This window comes from Sceloporus occidentalis, unplaced genomic scaffold, assembly GCF_023333645.1.
Source record: "Sceloporus occidentalis isolate IW3139 unplaced genomic scaffold, rSceOcc1.0.p SCAF_4, whole genome shotgun sequence".
NCBI lineage: Eukaryota > Metazoa > Chordata > Lepidosauria > Squamata > Phrynosomatidae > Sceloporus > Sceloporus occidentalis.
This window is the reverse complement of record NW_028316984.1, coordinates 32840501-32857539: the sequence shown is the minus strand read 5'-3', so window position 1 is coordinate 32857539 and position 17039 is coordinate 32840501. Positions and strand designations below refer to the sequence as shown.

General features: G+C 39.8%; 1 protein-coding gene across 9 annotated transcripts in view; it reads right to left on the bottom strand.

Moving 5' to 3' along the window:
• Positions 1–17039, bottom strand: part of ZNF385B (zinc finger protein 385B) — a 258525-nt gene that overhangs the window by 22801 nt on the left and 218685 nt on the right. For 6 of the 9 annotated variants that reach the window (XM_089519651.1, XM_089519647.1, XM_089519646.1 and 3 more), the window contains 2 exons: positions 9336–9392; positions 3060–3222 (listed from right to left, as the gene is read on the bottom strand). In XM_089519651.1, coding sequence (XP_089375777.1) covers positions 3060–3222; positions 9336–9392 — 220 coding nt within the window. The remainder of the gene's footprint in view (positions 1–3059; positions 3223–9335; positions 9393–17039) is intronic. The other 3 variants (XM_089519648.1, XM_089519649.1, XM_089519655.1) reach the window with 1 other exon arrangement.

Genomic DNA, 17039 nt, shown 5'->3' with positions numbered 1-17039 from the left:
CTCATGTTGTGGTGACCCTCAACTGATGGTCTCGGTTCCTAAGACCAGTTCCTAAGAAACATGTGTTTTCCAATGGTCTTAGATGACCCCTGTGAAAGGGTTGTTCGACTCCCAAAGGGGTTGCGACCCACAGGTTGAGAGCTGCTGCTCTAGAGGAATTAAAGGGATGAGCAGTCGCTTCTATTTATACAAAAAAACTGTGCATGAACTCCAGCACCTTTTCCTCAACTATTATTAAAATTAAAATCATGATTATTCTCTTCATGATACACTATATTAATTTTTAATAGCGTTTAATAGCTCATTCCCATTTATTGGGAAACATTCACTGTCTGGCGTATTTCAATTTTAGATGTTCGGATACCTATTAAAGCCACATAATTTTGTTTATACACATCTATATAAGTAAATATATCTATGACACATCAATATAAGTAAATAAAATGAAGCACCTCAGTGGTATGTCTTTTGGTTTGAGAGAGTAAGATTGAAATCTACCACTGACATATGACCACATGATGGGCCAGGAATCTTATGATACCCTGCTGTGGGGTGAAGGTGGGGTGTTGTCCTATGACTTCCATAAATTCCTGAGCATGTGTGGATACAGGAAGGAAGTCTCTGTATCGCATGAGCAGCTGTCTCTGTGAAGGATACAGGAAGGAAGTCTCTGTATCGCATGTCCGCCATTGTACGAACATCTGTAGATGCTCAAGTCCCATTAAATACAAAGGAATAGTAAAATGGTGTCCCTTATATAAAATGACAAAATCAGAGCTTGCTTTTTGGAATTTATATATTATTTTGAATATTTTCAAGCCATGGATGATTGAATCTGTGGATATGGAGGGCTAACTATATGTTTCTACTTGGTACATGGTCACTTGTGTTCAGCCTCAGCCCTGAAACAAACCGGGCTATTACTAACTGTTACAGGTCTTGTCTATACTACCTGAAAACTCATTAAAAATCTTAAAATATTCTTCCCCCTGAATCTGGGGAGAGAAGGCCAACACAACACATGGCCCTGTCCCACCCCAGATTTGGGGTATACTCCCTTATTGTGCACTTTTAAAGTTTATCCAGGGTTTGCACCTCTGTTCCCTCTGCCCCTGCCACCAGTGTCTCTACTCCTGCTGCCCCTGCTGTCACTTTAAACATTTTTTGCACCTGCCCCCACTGCTGCCCCCACTGCCACCTTCAATTCCTGGCCTGAACTGATTTTCTATCCTCCTCCCTCCACTGGTACAACCATGACTCTTGAGCCAAATGAGATACCCATGTTATATGGGCACCTCGTCTATCAGTGATGGAAGTGGTGGGGACAGCAGGGATGTTTTAAGGTGACACAAGATGTGGCAGGTGTAGTGGTGGTGACGGTGACTTTTTAGGGTGACAGCGGGGTAGTGGGAACTGCGGCAGTGGCAAACCCAAAACTCCACAGTGACAATCAGGTAGCATAGACAATCTACCCAATGTCCCTGCAGGGAAAAAAATTGTGCAGTGGCTCTGGGGCGTGTGCAGAGGCAGGAGGGGGCAGGAATACATTTGGACTTTTGCCCCAAGTATAGACTAACTTGCAGAGCTCCTACGGGATAGTGAATCTATTCTGGGCTTTAGTCCAAATTTTAAAGGAGCTATCAGGGGCACTGGGCTGTATTCCATAAACTAATTCAGCAGCTCAGATAGCTCCTTTAACATTTGGACTAGAACCCTTCCCGCTGACATGGAAGCCCCAGTGGCCACTGGTTCCCAGGATGGAAAAAAGAGATAGATAGATGCCAGCACCAGACCAGATTATTGGCCCTGTTATCCCTGGTCACCTTTTTGGCAACTGTAAGAGTGGTTCAATTCTGGACTCTCTTCTCCTCTATCAGGAGGAAGCGAAAGAGCCCATTAAGTCTGAGTCACTTGTATGCAGCTTGGCAAATGAATGTAATAGTAACACTTAGTGAACACAACACTGTTGGGTTTATGCTAACAACAGGTCAGATTCAATATGCTCTCCCCTGCCATCTTCTGTACCAAAAGTATATTGACTTTCCAATAACTATATATCTGTAATGTTGTGGCAGTAGGCAATTCACTACAGATTAAGCAAGAAATATTTTCAGTTTTGGAATGGATTTCAGATGCCTTGTCATCCATCACTGCATACCTAAGTTGACTTTTATTTTAAAACTGATTACATATTGCCAGATGAAACAGGAGACAGCCAAGAACTTCTAGTTATCTCCTGGGGCTGTATTTCCCAGCTTCACTGTAATAAAATGATTAGCTCATCTAAGCCCATGTGAATAAGGTGAATTTAAGAGTTTATCTTCTCACTTCTCAGTATCAATGGCGGTATAAACAAGTTCACAATATGGAAGCCATGGAGAACATAAATATCATAGACAGCAAATTAGGATGCATTTAATACCATTTAGAAGTATACAGTTTCATCCACTGAGCTATAACCACAGGGCTAGCGGATCTCACTCCCTGTACTGATCTGAACATTTTAATTTGGATGGTGGTTCGCAACAGAAACAGGCGAATTACTCAACCCTCACACCTCTGTGGTATCTTCTTTGCCAATCATTGTTTACCACCTAAATGTTTACACTGAATTGGAAGCAGAAAGATCCAATCACATTACATGGGAATAATGGCCACTGGTTTCACTAGTCTCTTTCCATCTTCAGAAACAAGAGCTTTACACAGCCATCAGATCATATTATAATACACATTCAACCCACACTGGCAACTGAAACTGAAGACGATCAGAAGGATCACACAATTTGAGAGTTCTGCAACTTAATTTCTACTTTAAAAATAAAATCTAATACCACAGGAGAGTGAAATATGCCTTAGGATTTGCTTCTTTTTCAATCTGAAACTTGGATTAAGTTGAAAAATACAAGCTCTGCCCTAAGTATTATCAACTACTAAAGGAAGCATTCATCTTTTATTACAAAGTAATTACTAACACTGTAATGGACAAGAACATGCAGCCAAAATCACACACTAAGCAAGACAGAGAAGCCAAGAACACAGAGAATGAAAATTTCATTGACCTGATTTGTCAGTGATGCTGATCGTGACTGGAGTAGCTGAGCCATTCACATTGGCCTTTGAGCTGTCCTTCGAAGCACCAGCTTTTGGTCTATTTTTCGTTGCTTCTAATGCCTTGACCTTCTTGGCATGCTTACTTCCTTTGTAGTGGGCCTCGGCCTGACTCTACAAAGGAGAACAAATCAGGATCATAATCTATACTTTGTATCACTCGATGGATGATCATGTTGAAATAAAAGTTGTACAACTTTCAATAACAGGCACCATCACATTCCTTTGATTCTGCAGGACTTGTTATTGATTTTGCTCTTCTTTCCCCATCAGACAAACAGGAGGGTTGGGATCATCAGGGTGCATCCCTTCATAGTCAGACCAATCAACTACCAAAGATGACCATGGTGAGATGGGTGAAGGAAGAAGCTGCCTCATTATTAGAAATTTATCATTAAATATCCTTAACCTATATTAATGAATGGGGTGGAGAATATATGTACTTCTTGTTGTGTGCCTTCAAGTTAATTCTGACTTATGGCGACCTTAAGGCAAACCTATCAAGGGGTTTTATTGGCAAGTTTCTTCAGAGGGGGTTTGCCATTGCCATCCTCTGAGGCTGAGAGCGTGTGACTTGCTCAAAGTCACCCAGTGAATTTACATGGTTGAGCCAAGATTCAAACCCTGGTGTGCAGAGACACAATCCAATGCTCAAACCACTACCCTATGCTGGCTCTACTATATTTGCTATTACAGTATTATTTGTTACGAAAATGTTTTTTCCTCCTGAAGGGCAGGAGTGCTCTCTCTTTCTCTCCTCCTAGCATTTTCTGATTTAATATTTAAATTCTATCATCTAACCATATGCTTTAAATAACAGAATATGATTGTTCCTGTGCTTTTATTGAAATGTACGTAATAGGGATTAAAGTTAATAATGTGAGAGCAATTCAGGTAAACACATGGCATCTTTTCCCTTAGTATATTAATTGGAAAAGAACTGCATTCATTTCAACAGGTTTAGAGGTTGGTCATTTAAGAAAGCATGCTTCTCATAAATGATACAAAGAGATGGCTTAGAATGTTGTACTGCATATATAGAAATACAGTGCAAGAGACATTTCTTGTATCATGCATTGTACTGCTGAGAATCACGTGCCTGATGAGGAGTAGGAATACTGCCCTTTGCTCATAGTGCTAAACTGAAAACAAGCCATAAAAATAACAGCACAAACTTTTTCTTGACACCTTGCTTGGATTTCAAACCCTCAGGGTGTTGTTAAAATTTTTGTTGCTACAGGAAGGACAATTGAATTAGTTTTAGTGTAACTAGGTGCCATTGAACAGTCATCCTGGGACTTCATGAAATAACAGAGCCTTGTCACTGGAGTATAAGCAATGATGGGGAAGAACAGATGGAATTGAAAGGAAAACACACACATACATCAGTGTACGCCAACAGTCCTCATGGCACACACTTGCACTGCTGAAATCACTGCAGGTAAAACAGCCATTAAGATGCAGCAGTTAGGCTAAGGAACACACAATGCAAAACACAAAACTCCCTACTCTAAAAGGAAGAAAAACGTACTATATATTTCTGTGCCCATTTTTAAAGAACAGTGCAGAAACTAAAAATAAAAGATAAGCATATCCAGACACATAATGCTGTATTGATAAAATATTGGCTACAATATTTATCACAGAGAGACTAATGGTGATTGTAAAAATAGAAGAGAATGCCAAACATTTTCAGGATTATCAAGTACCATACAAAAAGAGAATGGAACTGCTAAAACGACAGCCCCATCCTAAACATGGTTGCTTGAAAGCAAATCCCACCAATTTAAATAGAATTTCCTTCCAAGACAATAAGCCTAGGACTGTAAAGCTAATTGAATAATCATTTCTTTCTTTCTTTTTTACATGTACAGTCCTTAAAGGGACACTGGTCCATTTAAAGCTAAACCTTTCTCAAAATATTCAACTTTTGACTTGATCCTCTATACATATATACCCTTACAACATTTTAAGAAACCACGTTGTATGGTTAATAGCTGTAATATTAAGAAAGCTAACATTAGTGCCTTAACTCTTTTCTTTCAAAATACAACTTTTAAAATAGGTTGTATGTATTCTTTTTTTAAAAAAAAACAAACAAAATCTACACACTCCTTGGAAGTAAACTGTACTATTTCAAGGTCAAAATAGACCTGAATTTTATCACAGCTTGGTGTGGTCTAGTTGCTTCTTGTTTTAAAAGTAATTGGCATCAGGGGTGTATGAGGGTGGGACCATGATGTGAAGTGGGCATTAATGCTCTGCCACCACTGCAGTTCCAACTGCCCCCATAGCTGCTCTTTACAATGGGAAGAAAGCTCTGATTGTTACCGGATTCCCATAGGGGCAAAAAGTGAACTCATCACTCTGCTTTAGCTCAATCCCAAGCACCTACTCTATTTGATTAAATAAAGCAGGTACGCAACACCAACCTGCATGATAATAACAGCCAAATGTAGGTTGAACCTCTCAGGTCCCAACACTTTTGATATTTCTGTCTGCTACCATGTTTCCCAGCACAGATGCCAATTGCTTATTTATCTTTTTTTAGTTGCTGCAATGGAACTGTGTCGTCTATGAACAGAAAGCTAGCACTGAAGGCATTTTATCTTTAGGATAGCCTTTAGTTCTTTTCTTCCTCCAGTTTCCTGTAGCGGGTTCATCAGATGCCAAGGATATTTCATATTCAAACAAATGCAGGTTCTCCTTGTTCACACCTTATCTGAGAAGACAGAGCAAGATGGGGATGAAGGAGGGCTTGAGCCAACTACCTCCACCCTAGTGTCATTTATTTATCATTGTATGTTTGCTTTGTTTTACCCTGCCTTTCCTCTAGGGTAGGTAGGCATGCATGCTTCCCATGACCTAGCTTCCAGGAGCTAGTGAGGACCTTTGAAATGAAGGGACAGCAGAGGTTCTGTGCACTCAAATCACCTACTAACTGTCACCATGAGTACAGTATTAGTCAAATAGACAGTATCCCTTTAAATGTTTTGCCTGTAACTATGTTCATCACATAGCTAGGGCTGCTAAAAAGGCCCAAGGCAAAAGACTGCCCCCCCTCCCAACATGATAAACAAAGATGCACCCAATAGAAAGGCTTACTTAATCTGGACATCGCTTAATAAGCCTTTCTGCTGATATTGGCAACAGGGATGCCTGCAATATCAGTGATAACCTACGACTGGTTTTGATTCACCTCATTCATTCCTCATTTACTGTACAAGAAACCTGTTGAAAACAAACACATCCAAATAGATTTAAAACTAGTTATAAACTCATTTATAAATATTGAAGTGCTTAATTAATTCTTCTGGATACCCAACTGAGATACCCCAAGGCTTACTTTAGAAAGACAGAACAGCATACTAACAAATCTCTTAAATCTAAAAGCAATATGATTACAGGTGCATATTAATTCAGTGATAGGTTCCAGGAGATTAGTGTTTCCCTCTCTGTTATCCTTTTCTAGCATATATTTAATTTATGTTTTTAAAGCTGTAGAAACTCTCACACAAAATGATCTGGTGTGTACAGAACAAAATCAAACAGTGATAGAAACACATTTGTATTAGAAAATATATGGCACATCTTGCAAAGCACTACTTCTTCCCTCTGAAGGCTCCAGTCCCTGATTACTGCCAATATTCCATATCACTCTGAGCAACTGCAGGAGCTTCTATCTCTGGCTTGACAGAGCACATTCTGCGAAGTGGAATTAAGCTGTGTTTTAACTTTACAGGTTGAGTCTTCCTTATCCAAAATTCCAAAATCGAAAATCCCAAATTGTCCATGTGAGTGGCTGAGATAGGCCCAAAACACACGGGCAAAACAACGTGACTTCGGGCAGCATTGGGAACATTGCATTTAGATGACACATGCCCCAAATGTGGCCAGAAGCTGTGCCAATGAAGTGCTAAGCAAAGAGAACCAGGCCAAAAAAGAGCAGATATAATCTGCTCCTTCCAGCGGTCCAGTTTAGGACCACAGTTGCAGCCCGGATCAGGACTGGGCCCTTGCGGTTGCCATGGTCCTAGCACGGTCCTGGAACAGTCCTTTTGGCACGTCTGCTTTTGGCCATAGTTATGCCTTTGCTTTCTGATGATTCAGTCTACACAAATTTTGTTTCATGTACAAAATTATTAAATAATACTATGCATAAAATCACCTTCCAGCCATGTATATAAGGTATGTATGAGACAAATTAATTTCAGGTTTATATGTGGATCCCATCTCCAAGATATTTCACTATGTACATGCAAATATTCAAAAATCCTAAAATAAAATAAAATAAAAAATCTGAAATCCCAACACTTCTGGTTCCAAGCACTTCAGGTAAGGAAGACTCAGCCTATATTAAGATAAACTCTCTTGTCTTTGTAAGCCTCAAGCATTGGTGACGATTTATTTTTAAGTTTTTAGTATACAAGGACATAAAAATTCACAATGTTTTTGACAGAAGTTTGATGGCTATATCACCCTTTAAGGAGAAACCATTAAGAATTACCTAATTTTAATATTGTCAAATATTCTGCCTTAGGCCTTTGTACTAAAACATGTGCGTGCGTGCGTGCGTGCGTGCGTGTAAAGACTGCCTGGGAGAGTGACTCTGAAATAAAGAACCATGGAATAATGAAAGGCAATCAAATAAGGATTTGATTTACAAATAAATAAGTATTCTGCATTTTGGCTGCATGCATTTGACCATTATGCTAAGAGTAATCTACCTTGAAATCCTATTCTGCCTCTGTGTAATTCAGAGCCAATCTGCACTATTCTGCAATATTCTGGCTGCCTTAATAAAGGTGTTGACCTAATACAAACATTGGATTTTCCCCTTATGGACAGGATGGCAATTTCAGTGTGATACTAAGCATGAAACCTGAAGCAAAAGGAAATAATTCACACAAGTGGAACTGCTACAAAAAGGTGCATGCAGTGTGGAGTGCATAATCTTTCTGTTCAGGTATGTGGAGAGATCTTGTAGCACCTTTGAAACTAACTGAAATAAACATGAGATGCATCTGAAGAAGTAGACTGACGTCTACGAAAGCTCATGCTGCCAATTTCTTTCTTTCAGTTAGTCTCAAAGGTGCTACAAGATCTCTCCAAATACTGATTATACAGACTAGCATGGCTATATCTTCTGTTCAAGGTTCAGGACACTCCAGTACTTTCCTCCTCTTGCCAAGTTTTCTTTCCCCTCCCTCAAGTGTCAGTCAGCATTTCATAGCCACTGAGTATTCTTGGTCCTTACTGGGATGTTCTTTTTATTCCTCCCTCCCTCACAGGTTATCCCCCCGCACAACCCCAAAGTTTTGTTCCTGTACATCTGCACACCTTCCATCCACTGAACCAGGAAATCATTTACCTCTAGTGCTGAAATGGTGCCATTTTAGTTACATAATTGTACCTCCGTGTCCTCTGAGTTTAAAAAAACATTTTCCCTAGAAATTATTTCCTATCTGGCAATTTTCAGTTAGGAAATATTTTTCTGTAAAGCCTAAGGAAAACAACGTAGGCTTTACAGAAAAGAGCTGTGACTCTTCTGTGAAAGAACACTTCACACTGGGCTTGACTGAAGAGGTGGGCATGCAAAAAAGCAAGCACATACCTCCTTTACCTTCTTCACTTGATGCATTGATCCTGTATGGTCTGCACAGGACTGTGCTGTTTGAATACAGGCTAACTGGGCAGATTGGATTGCCAGTGACTAGATATTATGGTATTTAGATATATTGGCAAAATATGCCTCTCTGTATTGGGCTATTGCTGCCCCACAGGAATGTCTGAGGATATTTGGGTACATCTGGTGGGAATGTGCTCTTATTCATGTCTCTGCATATGGGTCAGGTAAGATATTGTCCCCTCTGGCCCCATAGTTAAGGCATTGTAAGCTGCTTTGAATCCCATGTTGGAAGAATGGAGGGATATAAAATAAAATAAAAAAGCCAATGCTTTACATATCAACTTTGTTTCACATCTTGCTTTGCAGCACTCTTTTAAGTATAGTTCAAGTGCTGAGACACGTTTAACCATGTTTTTTGGGGTGTGTATGTGGATGGGTGAGTAATTTATCATTTATATCCATACCGAGGCCACATTTTTAGTTTTTACATGACAAAAGAAAACACATAATGTGTGTGGTGTTGTGTGAAACAAATGCATTTAAATAAAAGTATACAATGTAGGGCATGAGATGGGGAAACCAAAATCCTTTTCCTTACATCTGTTCTCCTAGTCAGAACTGCAGTATCTGTTGTCACTGTATCTTGTCGTGCTGTCTGAGGTGGAGACAATAAAGCAAACAAAAATACTGTGTGAAGTATCTTATTAGATGTCTCTAGTTCTTCTGTTACAGAGGGTAATCCTCAAGTGAAATGAGAATGCAGCTAAATTACATCACCATATTGAGATGCCCTGTATTTATTCTCGCACCATCTGGCTCCTTTGTTAATACAATCCAGTAAGGAAAAAGAATAGATAATTTGGTCATTATCAGGGAGTAGAAAGCTACAATTAAAATTTCCAACACTATACACATCCATATTTAAATGCTGTAAGAATTTCCAAACTTCTTGTATAAATGACATAATGTTTTAACTATTCAGTATTGAGAAATAAATGAATTTGTACATAAATAAAATTTGGAGTAGAAGTGCTTCATGCCTGGAGTCAATAAAGTTGGCATCTGGAAATCATATGTTCTATAATCAACAAAGAAATAGAACGACTTTGAAATAGAAATAGTCTGAGTTTGTTAGGGCAAATTCTTTGCCTTTCTGTTGCAAGGCGACAGGCAAGTCTCATTCTGTCTTCCTAAACATGCCCTCCAAGAATAAGGCTAATGTCACCAGGCAAGACTACACTTAGGGAAAATGTCTAAGTAGACTCCCCATTTTTTCTGCCCTGCATTCATGCTGCATTTGTTTTATCCACAGCAGTTGTCAACATGGAACATGGCAGATGTTTCTGTGGTCCGCTGTCAGCTGCTGCCACCTTTGCCTTTTCTACAGCTCCAGGACAGAATGCTGCCAGTTGCCTTTTACCTACCCTGCCTAGAATGATGTTAAAGTTTTGGGGAACTGAAAAGCAAGCTCAGCTATCTTCAACAAACAAACTCTGTGCTGGGACTTTAAGTCAAATACAGGTATACCTCAATTGACAAAGTAGGTATTTTCCTGGCATTACTTCTTTATCAAAAACTTTGTTACCAGGGGCAAAAATAACATGGAAACAAGAGGGACACCCCAAATCAGTGTCAGTAAACAAAAGTCAACTCTAGTATATATCACAAGAAGAGAACATTTAATAAATTTCAGCAAACTTTTGTCCAAAGCTGACAATATGCAGAAGTGAAATGAAACAACCAAGATGAGTAAGGCTTTCACCAGTAAACAAAAACATTTTCAGCCTTCTAGAGATCACTTGAAGGCATCTTCAAAAATGCACCCAGGAACAATGTTTTATTTCACCAGCCTCCACCTTTCTTACGATTTTCATTTTGGTAGCCAAACTTATAAAGTGTTGCTCTTCTTCTTCTTTTTAAAGCATACTGAAGGGAGCCTGTAAAGTATGCTTATCTGTTCTCCCCTTTTGCATACCATGCAAATTGAGATTCTGGAAGGAGCTGCTGTTTACCTTGTCTGTTGTAGGCAGGCACATATAGCTACAGTAGGAATGGCTAGAGCAGAATCCTGCTTTTTCTCACTTTAAACTATATTGCATTGTTTACTGCAAGCATGTTGCTACAACCTGACACTGAAAATCTGTGTTTCTCCAGCCCTCCTTCACCATGTTCCTGATGCAGATGCTGCTAAAAGCCTTCCAATTAGACAGAGAATGAGGAAAAACAAAACTGGACAGGTGTAAAAAGAATTTGTAATAAAAGAGCTCCTTTGTCACAGGTTTTGTTAACTGAGGCCTGGTACATACCAGCCTTTCAGGTGCCCTCATCACGTGTGATGGTTGCCTGGGGGCGGAGAGGCCACATGCCCCGCAACCCTCGCACGTGACGAGGGTGTAACAATGACAGCACCGTTTACATGGGTGCTGCCATTGTTATGTAAATGCCGTGTGGTGTCCGCACGGCGCTGCGTGGCACTTACAAATGAGTGCGCCAGTGGCACACTTGTTACGCCCCCACCATGGCTTAAAAAGAACTGGCTTTTTGTGGGTTCTTTTTCTGCTGGTGGGAAGCCTCTCCATTTGGCGGCTGAGCCTTCCTTCCAGTGGAAAAACAGGCGCAGGCAGGTCTGTACCGCACTTGAGATATGCCTCTACTGTGAAGTAAAGACCTGTTAATTTATTTCTAATTATTTTCACTTGCTTATTTCCTTTTCAAAATGTTCTTGCATATTTAGACAGAAAATCTTTAGGTATCTCTCTAAATTCCAGAAGTGTATTTATCCAACAGCCTACACTGCTGCGAAGTACCTAACACAAGGGCAAACTCAAGTGTTACAGAGAGTTTACAATGGCACCATGAAGAGCAATATGAGAGGATAGAATGGCACTACAAAAAGAAAACTTTTCACAGAGGAAACACTTTTTGTGACTGCCTGGAAGTGCACAATTTTGTTTTTAAGTTTTCATGTATTAAATTATCATAATTAATGTGCCATTGCAAAGTATCTAAAATAGGTTTGCATTTCCCCACCCCAAATCAGTGTCAGTAAACAAAAGTCAACCCTAGTATATCAAGGTTGGCCACTGCCAGATCATAGAATTTACTTCTTAAAAAAATTAAGCTAGCTTCCTCTCTGCTTTCTTTTGTTTATTCTTCTGGCTTTTTGAGCTCCTTTCAAAATGTCCCAAGAGAGAGTTTTAACTCTCCTCCTCCCACTCCCTTTGCCCTCAGCTTCCTTCAGTTGCTGCAGACTGAGTCCAAAGTGAAAAAGTAGTCTGCTCTTCAATTAACTCAGCAGAGGAGAGAGGAGAGGCAGAATCTTGCCCTTCCCAATGGGCAAAAGCAAGCAGCTGCAGCCTCCCTTAGCCTGTGCATTCTTCCTCATCCATTTTGCGATGTTGGCCACAGCCCTGATGTTGCTTGGCTACACAGGTCTTGGTTTTCATCTGTGAAATATTGGAAGGAATGCAAAGCATGTCCTATAGTTCTACCATAGCCTGTCAATGCAACAGGCTATGTGTTGATGCAACAGGAGCTTACAGGGGAAGATGTCTCCTGCAGCCATTTTCTGTGAAGCACCTCCTCTCCAACACATACTTGGATCACAGTCTGTCTCTGCCTTCATGGTAGTAAGGAAGGTCTCTGTAATGCTAAGCATGAACATTTCTGAATATGTGCAAAATGTAATCTATCTCTGGGACTTAGACCATATGAGGATTATTTAATACTCAGATATGATTCTCAAGGGTGAAATATAGTCATCATATCCAAAAGACACATATGTGAAATCGGTTCCTGTTTTATATGGGTGCTTTGATCGTGAGTTCCTGCATGGCAGGGAGTTGGATTGAATGACCCTTGTGGCCTCTTCCAACTCTATGATTCTATGTATTTGAACAAAATGTGGGCCGCATGACTACATACACCTGTATAAAACTGCACAGAATTTTCAGCAACCAATTTCTGACACATAAATTCAGTTACAGGAGCATGAAAAGAACAATTTGCATTAATATTTGAACATAAAAATTTCTGCAAAAATTCATAGACCTTGGAATATATCTATGAGGAAAGTTAAAAATAGATAAATATGTGTCACATCCACTCTAAGGCAAGATGTCATCTTCTGCTATACTTCAGATGCAGACAGTTATCCTGGATAGTAGACAGCAATTCTTATAAAAACTGTCAATTTATTCCAATGGGAATTATGTTTTAGAACTGTAGGAATGGAAGAAGTTCCACTGAAAACAATAGTTGAAAAGCTTGTTCCACAACAGATGCCAAAGTATTGGGGGGGGGGGGGGGGACACAACCCTACATGTAAATTTGCTCAGATATGCTACTTGCATGCTGGTGTACCAGGTTCTCTGTGGAGTGTTTCTTTGGGGTTTTTTTTAGGGGGGGTTGGGGGAGACAAGATGCAACAGTGGTTTCCAACCATGGATCAGCAGATGTTTCTGGATGACAATGTCACACAGAAAATGGACAATGGCCAGGGATATGGAGGGATGTGTTGTCTAACACCATCAAAAGGATTTACAGGAACCAACTGCAATGCTCCGTGGTGGGACATACATTCGAATCATATGGCTGCAGAGCTTCCAGGTGGCTACCAAGCAGAAAGAAAATGAGACAGGCCAGCAGGAAAGAAGTAGTTTCAAGGCTGCAACTTCAGTACAGCATAGTCCCAAAAAGGTCCCCGATTCAGCACATGGATATGGATGGCTAAGAGCGCTTCCTGAAACTATGATGTGTCACTGCCAGCCATGTCTTGTAGACAATACAGAGAAGGACAGACCAGTGCCCTGACTCACTTAGTAAAAGGCAGCTTTATATATTCCTATTATTCTAGATATGGTAAAGAAATACTAGCTCTACCTTGCTATTGTTGAAACAGAAATAAGCTTCAAATCCATATGATTCAAAACAACTGGCAGGTATCTGCATTCTCTGGTCCAGTCGCAGCAAGCTAGGAACCAGTGAGAGGACAAAATCCCAGGGGTCTCTGCCTGAGCTACACAGAGAGAACTGTCACCTTCACTTTTGGAGTAGGCAACAAGGACTAAGAACTCACTGGCAAGGCTGATATCTCCACCTTGCCAAGGAATAAGTCGGAGAGCTTTTTGATCTCCACCAGCTGCCTGGAGCACAGTCACTGTCACAAAGGGAGAGGAATGAACAAGTGACAGATGTCAAAAATGAAAATAAGAAAACTGTATCCCAGCAGCTATTATGCTGCTTAGCATATGGAGAAACAAAAAGGCAGGGCAACACATTTTAATTCACCTAGAGCTGCAGGGGTGCCAGGGAGACCTTGAGCTATTTCTCTTTTCATATTATGTATCTGCATAAGAAAACTGAGAACAATTTTAGAAACAGAATTTGACTTTTCTTCTTTTTAAAATTCACATTTTGAGATTTGTCCTCCCTCCATTCATACACCCATGACCTGACATACTACATTTGGCCCTCCATATCCATGGATTCTGTATCTGTGGATTCAACCATCCACAGCTTAAATATATATATATTTCTAAAAAAATTCAAAAAGCAAGATCTGATTTTGCCATATTATATAAGGGACAACAATTTACTACACTGTTGTTTATAATGGGACTTGAGCATCCACAGATTTTGGTATCTGTGGAGGATCCAGCAGATAGCAAGGGCCCACTGCATATACCTTGTATCTTTAGTGTAAAGAGAGACAATGCAGTGTAGTGGTTTGTGTCAGCTAAGAACCTAGAAGACCAGGATTTGAATCCCTGTTCATCCACAGAAACCGACTGGGTAACTTTGAGCTACTCAGACTTTCTCAGCCTCGGAGGAGGACAATTGCAAAGCTCCCCTGAAGAAATCCTGCCAAGGAAACACCATGATGGGTTCACCTTAGGGTAGTTTGTCCTAAGCTGGAAATGACTTGAAGGTACACAACAACAACAACAACAATCTTCAGTGCAAAACAAAATGAAGTATTTGGAACATTTATGTTGCTGCTTCAACTGCTGTGTAAGTGGCAGTGCAGAAAAAAATCTCTTATGTCTAGAACAACCCTTCTCAACCTTTTTTATCCTGGAGGAACCCTTGAAGTAAATTTCAGGTCTCGGGAAACCCCTGCACCTACAGCGGAAAAATAAAAGTTCACCTTTTTTTCCCCCAATCACAATCTCTTGCAGAACCCCTAGCAACCTCTTGCAGAATGCTAGGGTACCCCGGTTCAGAAACCCTTGCCTAGAGCTTTACATTGCAGTATTCTCAATGAATGAAACTTCTCTCCTATCCATATAAACTGTGGCACCTTAATACAAAAATGTTCCGTACGTAGAGCTCGGGAGCTTGCCTTCCTCATCTGTGCCTAGTCTGGGTAATGACATGTAAATTAGCCACTTCCCACCCACTGCTCTTCAAATCTGTGCTCCATAAAATATCTGCCCATTATCCCTTTGATTAATCTGGCCTTTTAGCTCCACTCAAAAGTTGTGAAGAAGAAAAAGAAAAGAAAAGAAAAAAAACAAGGCATGGAATCATTAGGTGTGGAAAGTAGTCTATTTTCATTTCTATAAATATTTTAGATTTGGTTTTAATGAACACTAGCAATTTCTTTTGAAAATGTTTCATATAGAGAAATGAAAATCTCCCAGCTGTAAAACTTTACTTAAAACCTGAGGTCTCCATACCTGAAAAAATGATATTGAAGAAAAGACCCACACAATACCCAATCCAGTAATTCTGACTGCAGCCTTCTCCTGGCATAATGACCTTCTGGGCATTATGGAATAGATGACACACACATCTTGGGGAGAAACTAATTTTCACCTTAGAGTAAATGGCAACTGATGATTAATTTTGGATGAGTATGGAAAGAGAATGTACAATTATGTAACATAAGCATATTGGTTGCTTCTCAATTTGCAAATTCTAGAGTGTGATTTGGAAAACACAGATCCAGTTTCACCAATGGATTGCCACTGTAAGATCTCTGGTAGACAGCTTCCTAGATTTGTACTCATTTGTGCCTCATCTGAAATATCATACAGAGACCTAACATCAGTGTTTTGGGAAATGTTTAACCCATCCAGTACATAGGGCAGAGTCCTTTTTCAAGAAACAACTTTATTTATTTATCACAAGTATTTGATACCTTGTTCTTTGTTCCAAAAACAACCCAGGTATCGCCAAGAGCATGTGTTTTAAATTACAACCTTCTAGCAACAGCCCACAAATATTAGATAAACAACTTAGATTTCTGTGGCAGAGGTGGGGAACTGTGCCCCTTCAAATGTTGTTGGACTCCAAATACCATCAGCTTCAGCCTGCATCATTGATCATCAGGAATTAATAGGTCTTTTAATCTAATGATACCTAAAAGGCTGTATGTTTTCTACTCTATGGAAAGAAGGAATTCTTGGGACAATGAAGACCTTTCCTCCAACATTGAAGCAGATCAATATTAAAAGAAAATGTTAGGGAAGATGTACCATTTTTGATTTTGCTTTCTTGACTGATATGAGATGCAAGTTGTTTGTCATTCTTTTATTTATCACAGTGTCTTCTGTGATATATTTGTTCTTCAAATTGTTCACCTCTTAAAGATTAAAAATAATTTTCACACAAACCTTTTCCTGTCATAGGCAGCAGTTTAAAATTCTGTTTTTGTTGATTTGGACACGGCATGCCACGGAATAGGAGAAAATCTTTTCTCATTGACCTTAAAGTGGCCATGGTAGAGCAATGATACTAACCTGTGGTAAAAGACTACATGCTTGACTGATTTGTGGGTCAGCAGTGTCTTAAACTAATCATCCTATGAAGCTTCTTTGCTCCACAAGGTCTACATTAAGATTGGTGAACGAATATCCTAGGAGGCATAAATATTCTCCTACTTTTTTTCTTATTACAAAATATATGCCAAGACTGGCCAGATTTAGACTTTTGAAGGGAGAAATCTGCTTCTCCCCTTATGTATTTGCATGGATCAGTATTAAGATGAACAATTGAACATTCACTTAATTTGGAATCTAACAGCCAGGGGTCTAAGGCTGGACCTACCTTAGGTTCTGTGAGTTCCAGTCCTCCAAATGCTTATGAACTACTATTCTCACCATACCTTATCTTTCCCTAGACTGGCTAGGACTGAAGGGGGCAAGAGTTCAAGAACATCTGAAGGGGCAGACGTTCCTTAGACCTGCTTTATAAGCAAACACACATTAGTCAACATCAACAGCAAGATGACTGCAAATGAGTCCTTAGAGGTATGCAATGTATTGAAATTCTTGTAATGCTATAAATCGTTTTTTTT